Genomic DNA, 21,065 nt, shown 5'->3' with positions numbered 1-21,065 from the left:
TAGGTTTTTGCAATTGATAACTGGAAAGAATTCAGACATTTAATTGGTGTAATGCTTATAGTTAGCAAAGGTACAAAAGGTACAAAACCATAAATCACTTACATACTGACTTTAGAGAATGGATATCCAAGTACTATTTAAAGAATAATGAAGGACATCTCCTAACACACTGACAGTGGGAAGTTTAGTAATACCTATGTATGGGATGGTGGCTGGAACCCTGGAAGAGTGATTTCTTTTGGACATTCAGACACAATGGGGCAGACCTAAAACTAGAGCAGAGCCTTTTTATCATTGAAGCATAGAGTCATGGAAAGGCTTGGGTTAGAATGGACCCTGAATATCAGGGGAGTTGGAACTAGATAATCTTTAAGGTGCATTCCAACCCAAGTCTTTCTATGACTTTGTGGTTGTACTCATCTTTGAATGTTAAATATACAAGCAGTCTTTGTACTGGTATTCTAAACCATGGTGGTATCTGGCTGCTGTCTGTGCATGTTCTAGAGTTTATGGTATCATTTCCCTTTTCTCAGCATGATTTTGTCCTGAAAGAAATGGATGAGGTACACCTCCATTCCATAGGCTGTCCTTATGGTGCTATTTCTTGGCATTCTACAGTTGCCTCAGAAGATATCCCCATATGTTCTGTTGCAATACTGGTATGGCCTGGTCTTCAAGTCCTTATAATTCCCATGCTTCAGAGGTCTTTGCTGGAAGAGAATTTGAGAAATACACAGGGGCAGCAGCAAGAAGTGGGCATTTTCATGGCTTCTGTGATCCATTCACAATTATTGAGACAGGAATTCCCTACTGTGTGCATGAGAGACAAGAAATATCTTCAGTGCCAGGCAGCAGAGATATTTATACAGATCTTGGCACAATGTTCTCAGTCTGTGCTTTGAGGAAGCACCATGTGGAATTTGCTTCTTGCAGTAAAGGGATAAAGAGCTTTCTGTAAAAGACCTTTGATGGGTTGTAGGTTTGCTCTGAGGGAAGAAGGAAATGGTGTTTCAGATACTTTAATCTAGAATCAAAATAGAGGCTCTGCCAACAGAGCTCCTTTAACCCATGGAGTATGTTTTCATTACTGAATTTGAAATACTGTTTCAGAGTCTTGGTCAGATTTACTGTTGGATTAAAATCACTGTAGCCTAATTGAAGTCAATGGAGCTGTGACAGTTTATACCAGCTAAGGCACTGGTGTCTGTTTCAGAGTATTGTTTTCCCACAATTGGCCTAGATCTTCTAGACAGTGATAGACTTTTTTCTGGGTATCATAAATACTCCCAAGTATCCATACAGCCTTTCATAGGATTTTCTCAAATGTTTGTGGCATAGAAATTTGGATAACCTTCTCCACACTTACCTCTCCATGTTGACAATATGATCCCTAACAATGTCACTTGTTTATTCAAATAACCTCTTCTCACTAGTTGTTGCATTTCTCTCTCCTCTGGGAAGTCACAGCCATTTAGCAGCTGCACACTAGAATGAGATTTAGAAGAAAAATAGTTTAGATGATCACAGCTGTTCAGATGACACAGGATAATAGGGCCCTATCTCCAGACACAGAAGCAAATACAGCAGATAATGTCTGATGGTGTAAGACCTTTTTGGTAAGAAATCTTTGGATGCAATTCTTGTAAAGTGAAATTACACAGACCAACTGGACTCTAAAATATGATGCATTTTCCCCCTGCTCAGCACTGGTGAGGCCAACCTCAAGTACTGTATTCAGTTTTGGGTACCTCACTACAAGAAGGACACTGAGGTGCTGGAGCATGTCCAGCAAAGGGCAACAATGCTAGTGAAAGTTCTGGGACATAAGTCCCTGAGGAGCAGCTGAGGAAACTGGGCTTGTTTACACTGAAGAAAAGAAGGCTTAGGGTACCCCTTATTGCTGTCTACAACTACCTTAAATGAGGATGTGGTGAGGTGGGTGTCAGCCTTGTCCTCCATGGAACTAGTGATAGGACAAGAGGAAATGGCCTCAAATTGTGCCAAGAGATGTTCAGGTAGGGTATTCAGAAAAATTGTTCACTGAAAGAATGGTAAAGGGAAGTGATGGAGTCACCATACCTAAAGTGTTCAAAAAATGAATAGATATGGCACTTTGTGATATGATTTAGTGGGCCTGGTGGTATTTGGTCAAAGGCTGGACTTGATGATCTTGGAGGTCTTTTCCAACCTTAATGATACTGTGATTCTGTTAGCATTTGTTTAGCCTTCGTTGTGGCTGGAAAAGTATTTGAGAGGCTCACTCTGATATGTTCCTTCGGCCGAGTCATTTCTCCAAGGCCTGATTCTCCCTTGTGTTGCATTCCTGATAATCATTCATGCCTATGTAAAGTAGGTATAAAGTGCCTTCATATTGTAACACAGTGAAGAACTGGGATCACAAATTCTTCAGCACCAGAGGGATTTTTCTCTTAATATAGTCACTGAATGCTTGCAGTTTGGTAAAGAACTACATCATTGTGTCTTTATCCATACTACATCCAGATCCCATGTCTTTGGGCCTGAATTCCTGCAATGCAGCATATGCCTAGCCTGGGAAATTCTTGTGGCCAGTGCTGAGTGCCATAATTTATTACCATGGGAAGTAGTGCAGCTGTAAGCAGCAGCTTAATATGAAGCATAGAGCAGGACTCAGATCCTGTGATTAACCTGAAGAGGTCTCCTGAGGGCCACCAAAATAATCTAATTTCGGAATCTGTCTCCACTGACTGAACAACCAACTCTGCCACCTTCCTGCATAACTCAAATCACCTTGGTGCCATGGCCATGCAGATTGATGGGGCTAACAACTGGCCCCACACAGTAATCTCCAGGCCTTGTCCAGGGATTGAGATATCTCCACCTCCCAACTTAGATCACAAGTTAGTAAGAGTGGTGAAGAAGTATTAATATCCCCAAATCACTGGGTTTCTGAACCTGCACATATGAGAAAAATTGAGGCTACAAGGAATCTAGCAGTTCTTCTAAGAGGGGTCAGTTGTCCACTAGACAGAGCAGGAAAACAGGTTGTTGGAGACTTGCATGGCCATTAGGTGCACAGGTCCCCTGTAGCCAGGGTGGTGGGAGATCAGAAACTTCAGATGGTGTGCTGGTTTTTAAATGGTCTTATTATTGAACTTCTGGCAAATTTACAAGGTATTTACTCTCTCTCTTAAGTCAGAGAGTGCATGTTCTGGTTAAGAGCTTTAAAGTGGTTCTCGCCCAAATTGTTGTTTAATTCCTTAAAATAAAAATATAAATTCTATGATGCGGTCATTAATTCCAGGGCATAAACCAGGGCATAAACCAGTAGCAAAATATGCACAAATCTTATGTGTCACTATTAAAATGTAAATTGGTCTAACTGCATGATCTTGCTTACATCCTTCAGACAGAGCAGTCCAAAATAAAAGTTACTAATTTTTTAAAAAAGGTTGTATTTTAATAAGAGTGCAGTAAGACAGATGTAACTGTTATTACCCTGGTCAGTATAACATAATGAAAATCCTTATAAGAATATGCTATATTTCAAAATTTAAAAACTAGAAGGGGCACAGGAGACTTCAGCAATATCAGCATAAATAGGAAAATATTGTAATGTTTAATTTTTGTAGTATATTGGCTACCATTAGAACAGCAAGCATTGATTTCCAGATGTTTGTGAAGAGTCCAACAGTTATATTTTATATTGAGGGCTGAAGTAACAATTTCTATTCAGCAGCCTAGAAAAACATTTCATGTCACAACAGGAAAGAAATATTACTATGGGTTTTTCCCCCCTCATCCCCTATATAGCAATTTCTGAATACTTCAGTCAATGACAAATAAAAATGATGGGTTGAAAATTAAAACCACAGTTACTAAGGGCAGGACATAAATGTGCAGATGTTTTGTGATGCTCAAGAACTTTTCAGTCACAATGCTGTTGTGGAGAGGACTAGAAATCCATCAGTCAGACACTGTCAAAGGCACTCCCTAAGCTACACTGTTGGAAAAGGCAGTTAACTTTTCAAATTCTTTCCACATTCTCTTAAGAAAAAAAAATCAAAACCACAAAACCTGTTCATAATGGTTTGTATATAGTTCTTGCTATTTTATTAGCAAGGGATTAACTGCAATCGGTTAATATAAGTGAGTAACTTAGATCTAGAGTTCACTGGGCAACCTGAGTGAGTGCAAAGCTGAATTGTCCTGAAGCTGTTTACAAAATACCAATTTTCCTTCTCCAAGAAGGAAAATTTTTTTACAAGCTTACCAGCTGTTTCTGTCACCTCTGTGCCTTAAGTTACACAAATGGCTGCCTGAAAATCTTGTCTTTAAAGCACCTACAAAAAATTTGACAAAACCCCAAGTTTTTAAAGGCCCTCCTTGTAACTGGTGCATGTAATGCCTGTGCACAAAGACAGACCTCTTGCCACCCAGGAGCTGGCAGACACTTCTGTGACCATGCATGTAGCACCAAGCCATCCTGACCAAGCACAAGCTTTTACTGCCACCCCTCACTCTACCATCTAGTAGTTAAAAGGATGGAAATAAAGATCAAAAAATATAAATGAATGTGAACTCCTCCCTCTCCTGTTTATTTTACTTGCTTTTAGTTAGTAAGGTGAGAACACAGGTGAGATTTTTTCTGCTGCGTGGCCCCACTGTGCTTTGCAGGATGCAGAAAGCTCTCCAACAATGTCATGATTCCCCAAGCAACCAAAAACTCTCTGGAGCAAGAAAGCCACAGGCAGCTGTGCCACTTCCTAGCAAAAAGCAGTGGGGATGCTGCAAGTAAATGCAATGTGGAGGGAGTACTGGCTTGTGCAAGACAGGTGGTCCAGAGGGGAAAGGCTGGCATATGTTAGGGGAGGAGGGGAGAGGGCCAGAAAGTGTGCAGCCATGGGGAATTTTGGACTTGAAACTGCATCTCTGTTGGGGCCTGGCCCCTTTTCAAAGCCTCAGGAATTGCCTGTCATATGTGGCTTGTGCAAGGTGTCAGGTATCAGTTTTCCATAATGAAAAGTACCATTAGCATGCATAGACAATTCATTAGGTGAAACATAGCAGAACTGTAATTAATTATTAGATATTATTTCTCACCAAATGCATCTCCAAGATCACATTGCATTAGCCACAATATTTGACTGATGGAGCATAAACAAGGGTAATGATAAACACCGGGGAATGGAGTTGGGAAGAGATGGTTATCAGGGTGCCAGAGTGTTTCATGTGGGGTTTATTTAACAGTCTCATTAATGATCTGGAAAAGGAAGTGAATAACCATTTAATTAAGTTTGCATTTGATACTAAATCAGAAGTTGCTGCAGACACCTCTGAGGGCAGTGAAATAAATCTAAAGGAGCTAGAAGCTTACAAGGTAAAAGAGGAAAATGAGATCTGGTATGAAGAAAAAAAGCAAGCTAATCTCTCTGGTAGCAAATAATCATGTAGCTATCAGTAGAGGAATTCTGAAGAAAGCAGTGTTGAAAGAGAGGTAGGGATGTTAATGGACTATACATTCCCTCACAGCTCGGATATATGTTTACAGAAGCAACACATCAAGGAGCAGGAAGGTAATAGCCCTTCACTGCAGGGCTGTAGTGAGAAGCCATCTATAATACTGCACTCTGTGTTGGGCACCCTGTTATCAGAGAGATATAGACAAATTGGAATGAGTTCAGAAAAGAGCCATAAAAATGATCCCATATCCCTGGAGATAATGACTTATGAAGAAAGATCAGAAGAAGTGTATGTGTAAGGCCTTGTCTGAAAGATGACTGAAGAAGGACAGGAAAACAATCTGCAAAAATGTGAGAGCAAAAAGGGAGGAGGATAATTCATCATAGTAACTATTAGTAATACGATGAAATAATAAGTAACAACTGTAAATTTTAAAAGGGCAACTTCAGGTTGAATGTAGGGAGAAATTTCTGACAGTGGAATTTGGGTTAGTTTAAAGACAAGTTTCCCAGGGGTAAAAGTAAAAGCTGCATTTAAGTCATTTAAAATCAAATTGGACAACTCACTAGAAAATGCACCCTGCTATAGGGAACAATATTGCATTGCCTAGGGAATAAACTGGATGACTTAATATGATATTTCACACTCGGTCTTTATGACTGTGATATTTTTAATATGCATGGTCAACTATTTCAGGAAAATACACATTTCTTCTGCTGTCAGGCCTGCTAATACAAACACTTGCATGCAAACATAACTTTAAAGAAGGCAAGTAGCTCTGCTGACAGCACTGCACTGCTGACATGCAAAAACACAAGCCTGAGCTCTTCAAGTTTTTTCAGCCTGAGTTTTAGATCTTGAATTGTCAATATCAAGATGGTAACCACATCATTTATGGGTAGGTTAAGAAGTGTGCAGAATGGAAGATGGGGGTTGGAAAGCTCCAGTGAAGATGTATCATTATTGTTATTTTTATGGTTATTGCTATTACTACTTATGACTAGTAGTGTGGGGTCCAACTCCATTTCTTAATTGTTCACCTTTTCAGTCTCCTGCTTCCACCTCTGGGCTGAGTGTTCATTAGACAGCATAAAACTGCTTCCTATACCGCTTTTTAACACGTGGTATTTTAAATATATCCTAAAATATCTGTGGAATGGGAGAAGAGACAAGGTGAAGTGAAAACTTGACTCTCCCCCAGACGAAAAAGATGGCAAAGGCTATGGATTTGAATGGATATGAGAGTAACCCTCTATTTTCCTCCAGTTATAGCAAAGTAATGTTGAAGTCGCTTCACTCTTCATTAGCAGCAGAGACGAGCTCGCAGGCATTCAGAGAGTACACTCTGTAAAACAGCACGGTTCTCGTGTGTGGGGTTTGTATATTTATGTTCCTGTTCTCTTCTCTTCCCTCCCCTGTCCCCGCACCCCCGTGCGCTGTGTGTGGGGCTGGCAGCCTGCTGGTGCCGCAGCCCAGCGCCCGAGCCCCGGGACTCTCCAGCAAGGGGTCGAGCAGCAGCAGCTCCAGTGAATCCGAGACCAGCTCAGAGTCTGACTCCGAGAGCGAAAGCAGCTCCAGCGAGAGTGACGGCAGCAAGCCCTCGCATTACTCCAGCCCGGAGGTAAGGGCTTCTCTCTTCAGGATTTAGGGTGGCACTCTGCTGCTACACCCACTCACACCTTTTCCCAGCCAAGCCAAAACAAGGAGGCTGTGAGTTGATGCATGAATAAAAAAGAAAGCAGAGAAAGTCCCAAGGATCCTCCTCCTGGCACGCTGTGAAATGTAAGTGGTGGAGGATCTTGGAGCAGATTGAAGCATTTGAAACAAAAATGAAGAAAGAAATAATCCTGTTACATTTTCTGCAAATTGGCCACGAGTGGAGCACCTTGCAAGGCTCACAGCTTGCTTGAAGTTTTATGCAATTCTGCCTCCATAGCAATGGCTTGCTTAGTGTCTAAGTCCTGATGTGGGCTCCGAGCACTGCAAGGCAACTAAAGGCTTCTCTACCTAGGGAAGCTATTATAAAATCAGTTTGAGGGTGGATTTTTGAAAGAAACCAGTTGTTCACTCACACACTTCCCTTGCCTCACTCTCTAAGTGAATTATTCTCTGTTACTGCTGCCTTTATGTGATTTCTTTCAATTCACCTCCAAAATGGACTAAACTGAATCACAGTGCAAAACACTGAGCCCAAACTAGTCATCTGGAAAGCTAGCATCGAAAATTTCCACATGTAGACAAGACCTAGCCAAACTACAATTAAGCTGCCAGTGCTGTGACACCTTCTGCTTTCACCTCTGCAGAAAGCTCAACAGACACAACAAAGCTGCTTTTTCTGCTCTGCTTTTCTACCAGGATTGACATTTTTACATGTTTTGGTCAATACACACGTTTAGAATTAAACTATGAACTCCACAGCCACATCACACACATAAATATATGTAAAAATATTCAAAAATCTAGTGGCAAGATTGTAAATACACATGAAATACAGCCTGTGTATTTTCCTACTCCACATAAACCATCCAGTCACTAGAATCTTCCCCCTAAAACTATGTCTCACCTATTCTCTCACCCTAAAAAAAAAATTATGCTGAAAAGACAGCAAACCTTTCCTCATATTTTCCTTGGTTATTTGGAGCCATGTTTCAAATTGAGCAAAATGCAGTACTCACAAAAACATCCTTAATATATTTTTTTTCAGGTTCTGTCACTTTTTTCCTTGTTTAATACTTACCTTCTGTTTTTCCTTCACAGTACTTTCAGACCCATTTCCAGTTAATTTTCGTCTTGCTTTGTCCACTTCCTACATCTCTCTCTCTTCTTTCTAGTCTCTCTTGTTGCTCTTCCTGCAGTATCCCGTGTCTTATTTCCCAGTCTGAGCTTTCTCATCTGACCTGTTAAGACTTTGTTCTCTGTCTGTGTAATTCCCTGCTGGAATTAGTGCAAAGATCTCATGCTTGGTCTCTCCTCTCCCTGTGAGGTATCAAAAGGTGGAAGAAAAGGGGCAAAGAGAAGAAAGAAAGGGGAAGGAGATATGAGATGAATGGAGGAGAGGCACAGGAGGGAAGGAGTGCTTGCTATCTAGGCAGATACCCATGTTGCTTGGACCCAAGAGCAGCAATTCCTCAGAGAATGCACAAAGCTAATTAACTGAGGCAGGTCGTGGATTTTATGAAGTCCAGCAGAGAACTAAGTCTTGGAAACATGGAGGAAGTGCCTTCTCTTAAGCATTTTACACATGTCCTCTTGAGATCTGTAGAACTACTTTTGTACAGAGCCTGAGCTATCAGTGATCATTGTCACGAAACAGCTGCCCCACTCCAACAGATTGCTTGTCTCTTTGCATTATATTTGTGTGGTTTGCCTTCTAGGACATGCTGTATGAAACATGTCTGCACAAAAATGTAAGTGACTCAAAAATGTGATGGCTGCAGTGATTTTCATAGGCAATTTTCAACCCTTGATGGGATATGGGAGACAGCACACAGAGATAGGGTATGGGTGTCCCAGGGAAGTAAAATACCTGTGTTTTCCCCAAGGGTAAATGCTTTCCCAGGCCTATCATATGACTGATGGCACCAGTTCAAACATGCTCAAGTGATGTCTCTGACTGGAAGTCCTTTTAGCTTTGCATAAATGCTTTAACTTACATTTATGTACCCAGTGAAGCCATCTTTCTTAAGTCTATGCCAGTTTCTTACACAGCAAATAGAAAGAGAAAAGTCCTTGGAAGCTCCCTATAGGGAGGCCATGTCCACCTAAGTTTAAGTAGTGGACTCAATTCTAGATTTAGTTTTAAAACTAATGTAATCTATTGGACAAGGCAAAAAAAGTAAATACATCTTGGTTTTTGATTTAGCATTAACTGGTGCTTTCAGGTTCAATGAAATTGAGTTGTGCAGCACAACACTGTGCAGGTGCTCCAAATTTAAAGGTTGGGAGGAATTTAATGTAGAAATCTGCAAACCATTACTATGCTTTCATTCTTTTTTCCCCTCCATAATCTGAAATATTATATGCATGTACTCAAAGATTTTTATTTCTGGGACAGTGTATCTGCATTTGAGGTTATATAACAATTCAAGTGCTCTTTCGTGTCTTCTCTAATTTTTTCCTCATCTCATTTTGAGATTTTAAAGTTGTCCTCAGGTGCCTAAATGCAGTAGCCTTGAGTGTAAAAGCAGCTCATTGTAAAGCATACATATAAAGTAGATTAGATGAATTGCACCCTAAAAGTGTCTGTTTCTTTCCATTGACTATTTAGAGCCAGTAGTGACTAGCTCAGCTGTCTTCACTTTATGTCTGCAGTAAACTAAGAATAATGGCTGAGCTAGAACAGGAGACAACATTCAGACTGGTTTCAGTGGTGTGGACAAATTAAGGTGCCTCAGACATTAATGGGAGTAGTTAAAGTTTTGTGGACTGCCAAACCTAAAATTATGAACAGGGAACTGAGACTTCTATCTTCTGTTTCTTTGCTGAAGTCACAAATTCTTTGAATGACCTTAATTAATGTCGTAAGTAAGGAATCTGGAAAACAATGACGTCTTACCCTTTTTCAGATGGTTGAAAAAAATTTGGGTGTCAAGTATATAGAAAAAGCTACATTTCTAAAGCTAAAAATTTCGTTTGTTCTTTGTTCCATTGAATTATCCTGCGAGCCTTCACTAAAGCTGTCTTTGGTTAGACAATCATGAATTCCTACTATGAGGGAGGACAAGGGTGAGGAATGGGCAGGAAGGAAGCAGAGAAGCTATCCCATGGGACAAAGGATCACTGGCCTTCTCAACAGTAAAGAAAGATGCCCCTTTCTGAGCCCCACCAGCCCCACATACCAGATGCAATGGCCTTTACAGGTTTTGCTGTTGTGACTAGTTCACAACCGTTGGTTTCTTCCTCCTTTTTAAGGAGTCACATATATGAAAGAAAATGGAATTTTACCACTAGACCAACTGTAGATGCTATTGTTACCTTTGAAAATAGGATTCATGGGTTTTAGCTGTCCTGTTACTGACAAAGACTGCAAACTACACTCTCCCTTCCTTCCAGAAAACTCTTTGTGCCAAGAATCACCTCTTACAGTACATATGTGCTGTGCCTAACACATGGGAATGCCCGGTTCTAATTTCTTAAAGCATTAGCAGCAGTATTAATAGAAGCAATGAAGTAATAGTAATAATAATAATCATCATCATCTTCTTCATCATTTGTCTGTGCCTTAAACATAACGAGAAAGCATCACATATGTATGGAGATTGCCCTGAGTGAAGTATTTGATAGCAGAGCAACACAAGCAAGTTACCACAAGGGTAAATTAGTACATGGATTTACAATAGGCAGAGTAGCTTGCAGGGATGCATCTTAGCCATGCCTTAGGTCTCTCTTCATAATAACAACCATAGAGTGACCCCATTACACTAGCATTGTTTAACAGCCCTTTACCCTAGAAACTGTTTCTGGATAACATTTTGACAAGTTTCTTTTTGGATGCATGCCATTCATGCCTCTGGTTGCACTTGCAGCCTTGGAGAGATCTGAGATATATAGGCATGCTGTGTGGGAGTCATCCCACCTAAATTTGCACACTTCTGTAGATACTTACATCTGCTCACCACCTCAGCCTCCCCTTTACAGTCTGTGGAGAGAAAAAGACGTTTTTAGGGCCCAGCTCATCTGGCCTATTTCATATGACTATTTCAAGAGGGAATTTTTCACACCCTAGAAGAGTAGTCCACTGACTGGAGAAGGAACTTGTTGACTAGCTAAGATATAGGTGTCAATGTTGTACAGATGAATCCACCCACAATATTTAAGGAAATGTATCACATCCTCCTGTTTCTTCATGAAGCCTGGCACATGTGCCTGTCTGTGGTACGTTGATCCCTGAAAGTATCTTTGTTCTGTTAAGTTTCCTGGTTTGAGTTTTCATGCCAAACCTATATTTAATTGCAAGTCAGCTGATCACAGACTGTTATTCCTATTACTGGTGCCCATCTGGACAGCACTGGCTTTACCCCAGTTGAAAACTGCCCAGTTCTCTAAAAGGCCCTGGGGGCAGCATATTTCCATGACACCAAAACCAACGGGCCAAGAGCATTTTGGTATCAGAATACTCTGGATATGCATTCACAGGTATTTCTATCCTTACATGCTGCTGAAAAACTTCCAATTCAGGCAAATCAGCTTTTCTTCCATAGAATGGTGTGTGGAACAGAAATTAGCGATTTTTTTTTCCTCCCACAAATAATTACAATTAAGGATGTATAATGGATGGGCAGAAATTCTCAGGTGAATTTTCCCAGTCCATCTTTTTACCAGTCCTGCTATCTATTCTTGGCTGTCATGATTTTTTCTCTTGCAAGTAACCTTCTTTTTTAATATGAATTCAAGGTACAGTAATTTTCAGTTAGAACAATCAATTGAATAAATTACTTCCAAAAATGAACGAATTGGCATCACTTATGTAGACTGACAATCTCAAATATTCCAAAATGGTATCAGGGGCCAAAATTAGTGAGAAAGATTTTAAAATTCTGATTATTTAAATTTGGATTCTTTAAATTTATCTGATGGGCTGCAGACATTTTACTTTTATTAGATGTATCTTAAAAGATTTTTTTAGCAGACAGATCTTAGGGGTTTTTTTCAGAAGCCACAAAGATTTGAATTTTTATTTAGTTAAACCTCAGAAGTGCACCTGAAACTCCTGACAAAGCCAGTAATGCTGGTAACACTGTTGATCCTTTTTATTAAACTTCATAGTTGGCAGATACATTGGTAGGACTATAGGTATTATGTCTAAAGACAGACATACTGCTCTGGGAAAGTCCTGCACTGCCAGGTTATACCACTGTAGAATGTAATCACATTTTTCTCCTGTTTTATTGTGATTCCTTGAAATCCATAAGCCACCATTTTCAAGAATTGAAAGATACATAGAGAGGCAGAATGGGATGTAACAGATGAATTTGAAGTTTTTTTGAACTTACAAGCAGCACTCACTCTGACCTATGCTTATAGGCAGAGGTGTATTCTTCCCCATGTGCTTCCGATGTATTTCCTTTTCTGAAATAAATCTGAAGAGTGAAAAGACTTCCATGTATAGTGAAACTTTTATTATATATCTAGTAAATTCATTATGTGCACAGTGAATGGCACCAAACAAATCTATCTGTATTTTCAACAGCAATAAAAAAAAATGCTGTTCATTTTTAGATAAAGAGTTAAGGGTTGTAAAAATACAGCTTCGTCCAAGAGAAATATTGACCATCCATTTTCAAGATTTACAGCTCAGGAAAGAAATTCCTCATGTCAGGTATTAGGGAGCGTGCTTTAAAAAACACAAATGTAAGCCAGTCCTGCAAACTTCCCATAGGTCTGAGCTAGCTCAGTAACAAGTAAATTAGACACTTTTGCTAGAAGGAATATCTTTATCATATGAATTCCAATATCTAATTTTTTTGCTTGTTTTATGAGCCTTTGCTCCATGTAGAGTGCATACAATCCTCAGTGGGTGATTCTGAAGGCGCCCTTGGCTGTACAGGAAACCTGTGTTGCCCTCAGGCATCTCCTTTACATAAGAAGTAAGATACTCTTTTAAGTTAGAGACTGTGGATATTCTCTCTTGAGCAAGCTTTCTTCCAGAGCACTGATGGTTTTCATGTTTGACTCATGACGCAGTTTTTGACTGTTCACATGCAATAGCCTAGTGAACTCAATATTGGTTCCATCTGAGGAAATCAGGAAATTTTTCACTTTGGCTTTTGTGGGGTTAGGTTATGGCTATAGCCATCTACTCCATCACGTATTTCTTTTGGGGGTTTTTGCCTTTCCTCTTCATTTTATTTTACATTCAAATTACGGATTGCAAGAAGTGCTAGAAAACAGTCACATATTGTTCTGAAATAACATTGTTTCAGCTCTAGTTACATTTGAAATCATGATTACCCCACTTCTTCCCTGTCCAAACACCATTATGTTTTAGATGTGCTCTTATAACTTGATAGTGTTTGGACAGACATTAAAAGAAAAGCTAACAGCCACACAATACTCACAAAATGAACCCCTGACAGCACCATCACACAACAAATGTTTGTGGATTGCAATGTCCACACTACAGGCAGATTACATGAAGTGCCTGGTTAGCCCTCCAAGTCCCCGACATGCCACTTTGGATGTTCTTTAAATTCTTTCTGTATATACTGCAGTGGCCCAGGACACAAAATACACATCTCTAGCTTTCCTGAGAGCTATCCTTCCCTAGCCTCAGCTGCACCTCTGCCTTGTTTTCATCCCTTCCTATCCCCATTGCATTTTTCTCTATTTGGAAGTTTGAAAGCATTTCCCAGTAGAACAAATGGCAGTAGTGCTGTTGTGAATCACCCTTGGAAATGATGCACCTTCTCCTTCATTTCCAAACCCCATTCTGAAACCGAAATCATCCCCGCTTGCAAGGCATGGGGCCGGTCCTGCCACGCAGAGCCAGTGCCAGGGGCTGCCGGGGGCTGGGGCGGCTCTGGGGCCGAAGGAGAATCTCTGGTGCACGGAGGGACCCCCGCCGTGGGGCGGCAGGGTCTCTCTCGGCACTAAGCTCGTTGCCGTCTGTTTCCCTTTCAGCCTGAGCCGCCCTCGTCCAACAAGTGGCAGCTGGACAAGTGGCTGAACAAAGTCACCCCTCACAAGGCACCCATCCTAAGCCACCACGATGGCCCGGCGCTGGAATCCCATCCGTACTACGGCCGCGCGAAGGTAGAGCGGCAGGAAGGACCGAAGGCCCCGGCTGACGGCCCGGCCGAGCACCGCACTGAGGAGAACCGCACCGCCAACGCCGCCGCCAACGCCGCCGCCGCCGCGGGGGACGGGCCGCGGCCCAGGACCGCCAACAAAGCGCCAGGCAGCAAGGGCAGCCGGCAGAAATCACCGCTCGCCGCCGACGGCGGGCCGCCGAGGCGGGCAGCAGGGAAGAAGGCACCGCGGCGAGCCGAGAGGAACCCCGCCGCAGACGGGCCGCCCTGCCCCAGCGCAGAGGAGCCCCCCCGGAGCCACGGCTGCCCTGACAGCGCCGCTGGCGAGGCGCCCAGGGCCCGGCCCGGCGGCGGCGGCTGCAGAGCGGGGCATCGCCGGGAGCCCCGCTCGGCCGCAGCTGGCGAGAAGCGCCGGGCCCGAGGGCCGAGCAAAACGGCCCCCAAATCCAAGGAGTTCATCGAGACCGAGTCTTCATCCTCATCGTCCTCCTCCGACTCAGGCTCTGAGTCGGAGCGGGAGGAGCGCCCGCTGCCCAAGGCGCCAGCGGCAGCCGGGCCCGAGCCGCGGGGTGCCAAGGACGCGGGGACCGGCACCGCCAGCAAACCCCACGGCGGCTGCAGTGCCTTTGGCTCTATTAATGCCAGGACTAGTAGTGAAATAGCAAAGGAGCTGGAGGAACAGTTTTACACCCTGGTTCCTTTCGGTAGGAATGAGCTCCTGTCTCCTCTGAAAGACAGTGATGAGGTAAAGTCGCTGTGGGTCAACATTGACTTGGCTCTTTTGTCCAGGATTCCAGAGCGTTTGCCCGAAGAACCGCTGGCCATGAGCGCCGGAGCAAACCAGGCGGCCAGCTTCCCGCAGGGTAGTAGTGCTGAACCCCCCGCAGAGAAGGGTTTACCGAAATCTAGAAGGAAACGCAAGGTGAGCAGCTGGGAAACCGATCAGAGGGGGTAGGGGAGCCTCCAGCGATGGGAGGCTAACACCGCTTGCACCCACGTCCAGTGCTCGATGGCAGCATCTTCTCATCTTCTCTGGCCTTTCAGAGCTGGGATTTGCCCCTGCTTTCCGCGTAGGGACTGGCCAAACCCCAGGGGAAATGCCATCCCTGGAGGTGATGGAATTCCTGGCCGCGAGGGATCACAGCTCCTTGGATACAGCGTTGACTGCTGGCGTGTGCCTTTGCGTGCTTTAGTGAAGGCATTGCCTTTATAGAAGCATAATTTTCTCTCCTGAGGCTTCTCTCAAAACCTGAGCATTTGGAAATGATGCTCAGGTCAGCAAAGGGACAACTGTCTGCTGTCTTGTCATAGTCTATGCAGTATTACTGTGTGTGTGGTTAAAGAAGAGGCAGCATCTTTTTTCCCTTCTGACTGTCAGCAAGAGGCAAACCCTTCAGTCGCAGCCCTGGCTTTGTGAGGGATGCATTCACAGACACCTGGGACCTGACGGGTTCTGGATCCTGGCTCCCTCACACCCTGGTGGCCCCATTTTCCCTTGGGGCTATAGATATAGGAGTTGGACCATAGTCCATTAGCTGCCCCTTGTTCAGCAGCACTGTCACAGTGCTTGGGTGAGCACAACCCTCTGCTCACATCACCCTTCTGTGCCCTACTTCTCCCACTCACTTTCTGGTGCCAGGGGAAAAGCTCCTTCCACTCCATGGCCAAAGCTGTCCACCAAGCAGGCTTTCTGGTCTGTTTGTACCAGTCTGACCCCAAAAGTCATTCTGAACTGGGATCACCATCTGCTCAATTTCTGGACAGTTTTGCTGTGGGACCAGTCATCTGTTGTCCTCTAAGCTACAGTATGTGTGCAGGTGGATCTGTCTATTTTTGAGGACCATTTATTTAAAGCAGTCTTTGGTATTGCTTTATATTTCTTTATTTTTTCGTTCTTTTTTTATTAGTATCTGAAAGGTGGCAACCCAGGTTCAAGTGGGGAACTGGTAGAAATAAAGTTTTATATAGTATCCCTTTTTTTACATGCTGCCTCTTTAGATTTTGTTTTTTAAGACATGGACCAATCATCTCTGATTCCTGTTAGGTATATACTCAAAGTATCATTATTTGTAACAAAATGACAGAAAATACTGGTCCCTGACTGGTTGAAATATTTTTGGATCCCTAGTAAATCCAAACCATAAAAAATTGTTGCTTTTCTCTTCACTCAGTGTGAGAATGAGGAAGAGTGCAGAGACATCAAGAAGACTCACTTAGAGCGAGAGAGTTCTTCACGATTAGCTGCCTCTGCCCAAAGCATCACAACAGCAAATCACTGCAATATAAATGAAAATAGGTAAGCTTTTTCCTTCTTAGTTACCACTGAATCATACAACTTGTTGCAATTTATTGCCAGGTGTTATTTTTCCCTTTAGAAGGATTTATTTTTTAATGATCACATTTTATGTTGAAAAATTAACCTCTGCAGTCTCTGTTCTTCTGGTTTAATGGTGAAATTAGTAGCTCTTGATATATTCATGTACTTGCATTTTTGTCCTGTTGCACAAAGAAGTTGTGAGCTCAAGTGTGAGCTGATGGAACAAGTAATTATAGCTAGAGCAGTGTGATTGTCCAAGGCATATTCCCTAACACTGTGTTGTAGGGAGTAATTCACATTTACAACCACCTTATAGCCCTTTCTTTACTTTGACTTTTTTTACTTTCTTTACTTACAAGTTTCAAGCTTTAAGTTTGGCTGTATAAATAGAATTATGTATCAGCTCTATGGAAAAGATTGAAAACAAAATTAATAACAATGCCTGCAATACTCAGCTCCAGAACATATTTGGGAATCGGTGTTTTTGATATTATAAGCATTCCTTTCTGTGTAATTAGTAAGTATTCTAGGACAAAGAACTTAAGACTTTTTAAAAGTGAGATTTTTTTCGAAGGCATGAAACAAAAGATGAATATTTAGCATTCACTGGCATGGTTTATGCACACAGAGCACTATCAATGTCAGAGCAATCACACTTGAGTTTCTCTGGGGACTTCCAGCAGTCAAACTTAGACATGCACGTTTTCAGAGTTCAGCTGCATGCTGCTTGGTACATGCTGGTTATCAGTATTTATTTTTATCATTGTTATTATTTTTCTGGTAGTATCAGGGTACTTCTTGGGGTGAAACTATTACAAAATAAGAAAATATTTTTATTTATTGTAGTATGCTTTTTTATTGTACATATCTTTGATGCAATTGAGAAATCCTTGTCATTATTACTGGAAAAAAGCATGAAGAAAACTGATAGATATATATATATATAGTGTTTATTCAAAAATACACATTCAATTTCTTTGTTCTGATATGTCACATACATTTCATAAAGTGAAAACTATGCCCAGAACAGTTCCTTTCTTGTGGGTAGTTGCATGCAGACATGCTGTTCCTGTTACCTCAGTGTCATATGCTTTATGTTGCATTATTTTTCAGAGAGTAGCAAGGCTGTCATAGCTTGCTGTGTCACAGGGTTAATTCTGTGCTTCCTGGAAGCAAGACAAGAATTTGTTTTTTTCTTGACATTATATTCAGTACTTCCAGTAACAACTGTGTATTAGAGATACAAAGAATTTCTGAAATGTGCAGTTGCCTCATAATTCCTACAGTTGCCTCCTGGTTTGCTCTGCTTCCAAGATGTTTCTGTAGTTTGTGCCACAGTGTAGGACATGATATCAAATGCTGATATTCCCACAGCTGAGGAAGGGCTCCTGAGGCTGTAGGTAACCCAGCAGTGCAGATATCAGAACCTCCTGGTCCTCTTGCAACCAGCTCATGCTGGCACATCCTCTCTTGAGTTTTACCACCATAGAGGCCTCTGAGGTTCTTCTGTAAATATACTCAAGTAACTTGTTTGAAACCAAAACTCTTTCTTTTCCCTTTTCATTTTCCTTTTCATTGTCTTTTCCTTCTTCTTTACCTTTTCCTTTCTCTTTTCCTTCTTTTATTTTTCTTCTTTTCCTTCTATTTCTTCTTTTTTTTTTTTTCTCCTTTCTCTTTTACTTATCCTTTTTCTATTTTATCTTTCTTTTGCTCTGGCTTTTACCTTATTTTTTGGGGGGGTGTTTTTTTTTTTCCAGAGTAGTATTATTCATCTCCCAGTAAAGCCACCCAGACAGTTTTGGCAGCACAGCTGAGGGCTGGTAGCAATGAGAGGAGCAAAACCACCTTCAGCCATAAGCATTTTCTATTGTGGAATTACAGTCTGAGATGCAGACTGAGATCCTGTCTGACAAGAAAGGCTGCAGGCTCAGAGATATCCCGAATCTCTTGCACCTATATCAGCTGCACAGTCTGCCCATTCCCAGCAGATCACAGCTCTGACAGTGCTCTGCTACAAGTTGTCCTGCATGGCCTCTCAGTACAAGATGTGCTGCTGCTCTTTGGCTGCTCACACTGTGTTTAGGTGGGCCCTACTCAGTGTCCAAAGGCCGTGTAGGAGGTATGCAGCACAAGCAGAAATTTCAGCTACTCCTCACAAGTGTAGGGCTGAGCTTTTGAGGGTTGAGTATACTTCCAAAGAGGCATGGCTTCCCTTGGATGCTTTGACAGTGATTATAAACATGGGTAGCTAAGGCATGGGTTTATGTTTGGAAAGAGGAAAAGAAATGGCAGCATCAGCCTGCATGTTCAACATAGTTCTAAAGATCTTTCTTAGAGGGAGAAGAAGGGCACAGATGTCTGTCTGTCACACTCTGAGTCTTGCTTTTGTAAACACCATTGGTCATTAAAGCAAAACAGGTGACATAGTGTTTTAGAAGTACTATGCCAGTGAAACAGTAAAGGTTCTGAATTACGATTCATGGCTTCTTTTACAGCTGCTTTTTAAAGACTTGCCAGATAAATGGACAAATGTATGATAAGAGCACATTTAATTAGCTCTGTTCCCTGAAATTATGTGCAGAAATGAAGTACAGTTTTTACTGTATTCTTTTTTTGTGATTCCATTAAGTGTATATTGTCTGATACAGTAACTATAAAGAAGTGAGAATTGTCCATAAAAAGTAATAGGCTGAATAAAGGGGAATGTGACAGGGAAAGGTATATTGTTAAAATTGTCTTTCTGACCTTAATCACAGTTTTAGTCTTAATGCCAACTATCTTCTTTAAAAAACTGGAATTTTTTGTGTGTTACTTTAAGATTTTCAGTTGAATATTTTCTTCAATTAAGTGCATCTGCAGTTTATTTCTGGGCATATTTGTATGGTCTTTCTGACTTCTCATCCAAAACTTCTCCCAAATAAACGAAAGCTGAAAATACTGTGTTACAGCTTTCTGCTTTAGAAGATAGAGCAGCTCACATTTCTCTGTGTCTACTGTTTGCATATGTTTCCTTTTGTCTGCATTATCAGCCTATCTTTCTTTGTCTTCAAAATCTGTATTAGATTAGTATAAACACTGCTACCAAAGGATGGGCACTGAGCACAAAGACGAGCCAGTCATCTTTAAACACATTTCCTGTTTTAGTTCACATATGGTTTTATTGCCATGGCTTATAAATTGTCACCTGTAATGGTGAAATAGGGCTCCATAACCTGAACTTACACTTCAGAGCCTAATCTTCATCTCCAGCTATCCCTTAAGAAATGGTGAGCAAGTAGCCATTTATCTCTGTATTTTTTTTTTTCAAGTACTCTGATACAGACTTTATATTAACTGCAGAATGACAATTTGCCTTGAAGGGAAAGAGAAGAAACATGATACAAATTTGTAAATGAGCTCTTGGTGCCAATCCTGTAAGCTCATTTCCAGATACCAATAGACTTTATCCTGCCAGCAGGTTTTAAATTCTAAGTTTTGGTTATATATAAAACATTTACCTTTCTCAAAGCCAGCTTTGTGACACTCCATTACTGTAATTTCCATTTCCAGCTTGGCAATACCAATAAATAAAAATGAGAAAATGCTTCGGTCACCCGTCTCTCCCCTCTCTGATGCATCAAAACACAAATATTCCAACGATGATTTAACTTCCTCCAGCAGACCTAATGGCAGCAGTCTATTACCTTCAATCTCCTCCAGCAAAAAACATAAGGGTGAAATCCAGTCACAGCCACATCCTGGAGACTTCAATGTAAGTGTATGCTGTTGTTCACCATATAAAGCTTAGCAGAATATTTTCCACTTTGTCTTGCAGTCTGTGATACTTTTGCAGAATGCTATGCAAAAAAAAAAAATGCTGTAATAATGAATGTTATTTTGTAAGTTCAGTTTTTCTGGTTTGGAGTTTAGCAAGGCATAGAAGAAAGGAAAGAGGGCAGGCTGTAAAACAAGCAAATAGCAAAGGCTACATAAGCAAAAGGTAAAAGCTAATGGCCCAAAACAAATGACTGTAGGCCTCCAGAGCATTGCCTGGGCATGATGCAAGTCCCCTACGTTCATGGTGCATGAGGTCCCTACTCTGTAAGAGCTGACTCAGCCACTGCCTAACCATGAGTGTGCCTGCAGACAAATTCTTCTACCTGTCTTAGAACAAACTTCTTCAGATTCTACTTATACCAGTGACACCTTAGCACCAGCCTCACAACTCAGTTCCATCAGAGTTGTATTTATATCCTTACCAGAGAGTCTTGCTCATATTAAGTGTGCCCAGAGCACTCTTCCAGATAAGGCTGTACTACAGCACTGCATTGTGGCCTCTGCCTTCAGAACACAGAGAGAGAGGAGTAGAAGCTGCCCCCATTTCTGCATGAGTTCTGTGGTTAGGATGCTGGAGTGAAGAGCCTGTTAGCTCTTTTGATTGAAGGAATTTCTATCTCTCTCTCATCTCTTCTTTCATACCCTACCCTCCAGCCTACAGGACACTGAGAGTAGATGATCAAGGGCAGACTACTGTCCCCTCTTCCCTGTGATACTGTTCTGCTTTGTGTGAAATACCTAGA

The 21,065-nt window shown here is 41.7% G+C and overlaps 1 protein-coding gene across 3 annotated transcripts in view; it reads left to right on the top strand.

Moving 5' to 3' along the window:
- The window catches only part of AFF3 (ALF transcription elongation factor 3), a 310,637-nt gene that overhangs the window by 258,472 nt on the left and 31,100 nt on the right, over nucleotides 1-21,065 (top strand). For all 3 annotated transcript variants that reach the window (XM_079299766.1, XM_079299765.1, XM_079299764.1), the window contains 4 exons: nucleotides 6,898-7,063; nucleotides 14,062-15,111; nucleotides 16,361-16,485; nucleotides 20,056-20,257. In XM_079299766.1, coding sequence (XP_079155892.1) covers nucleotides 6,898-7,063; nucleotides 14,062-15,111; nucleotides 16,361-16,485; nucleotides 20,056-20,257 — 1,543 coding nt within the window. The remainder of the gene's footprint in view (nucleotides 1-6,897; nucleotides 7,064-14,061; nucleotides 15,112-16,360; nucleotides 16,486-20,055; nucleotides 20,258-21,065) is intronic.

Source organism: Erithacus rubecula (assembly GCF_903797595.1).
Source record: "Erithacus rubecula genome assembly, chromosome: 1".
NCBI classification, from domain to species: domain Eukaryota; kingdom Metazoa; phylum Chordata; class Aves; order Passeriformes; family Muscicapidae; genus Erithacus; species Erithacus rubecula.
The sequence above is the reverse complement of the archived record's forward strand: the minus strand, read 5'-3'. Positions and strand labels throughout refer to the sequence as shown.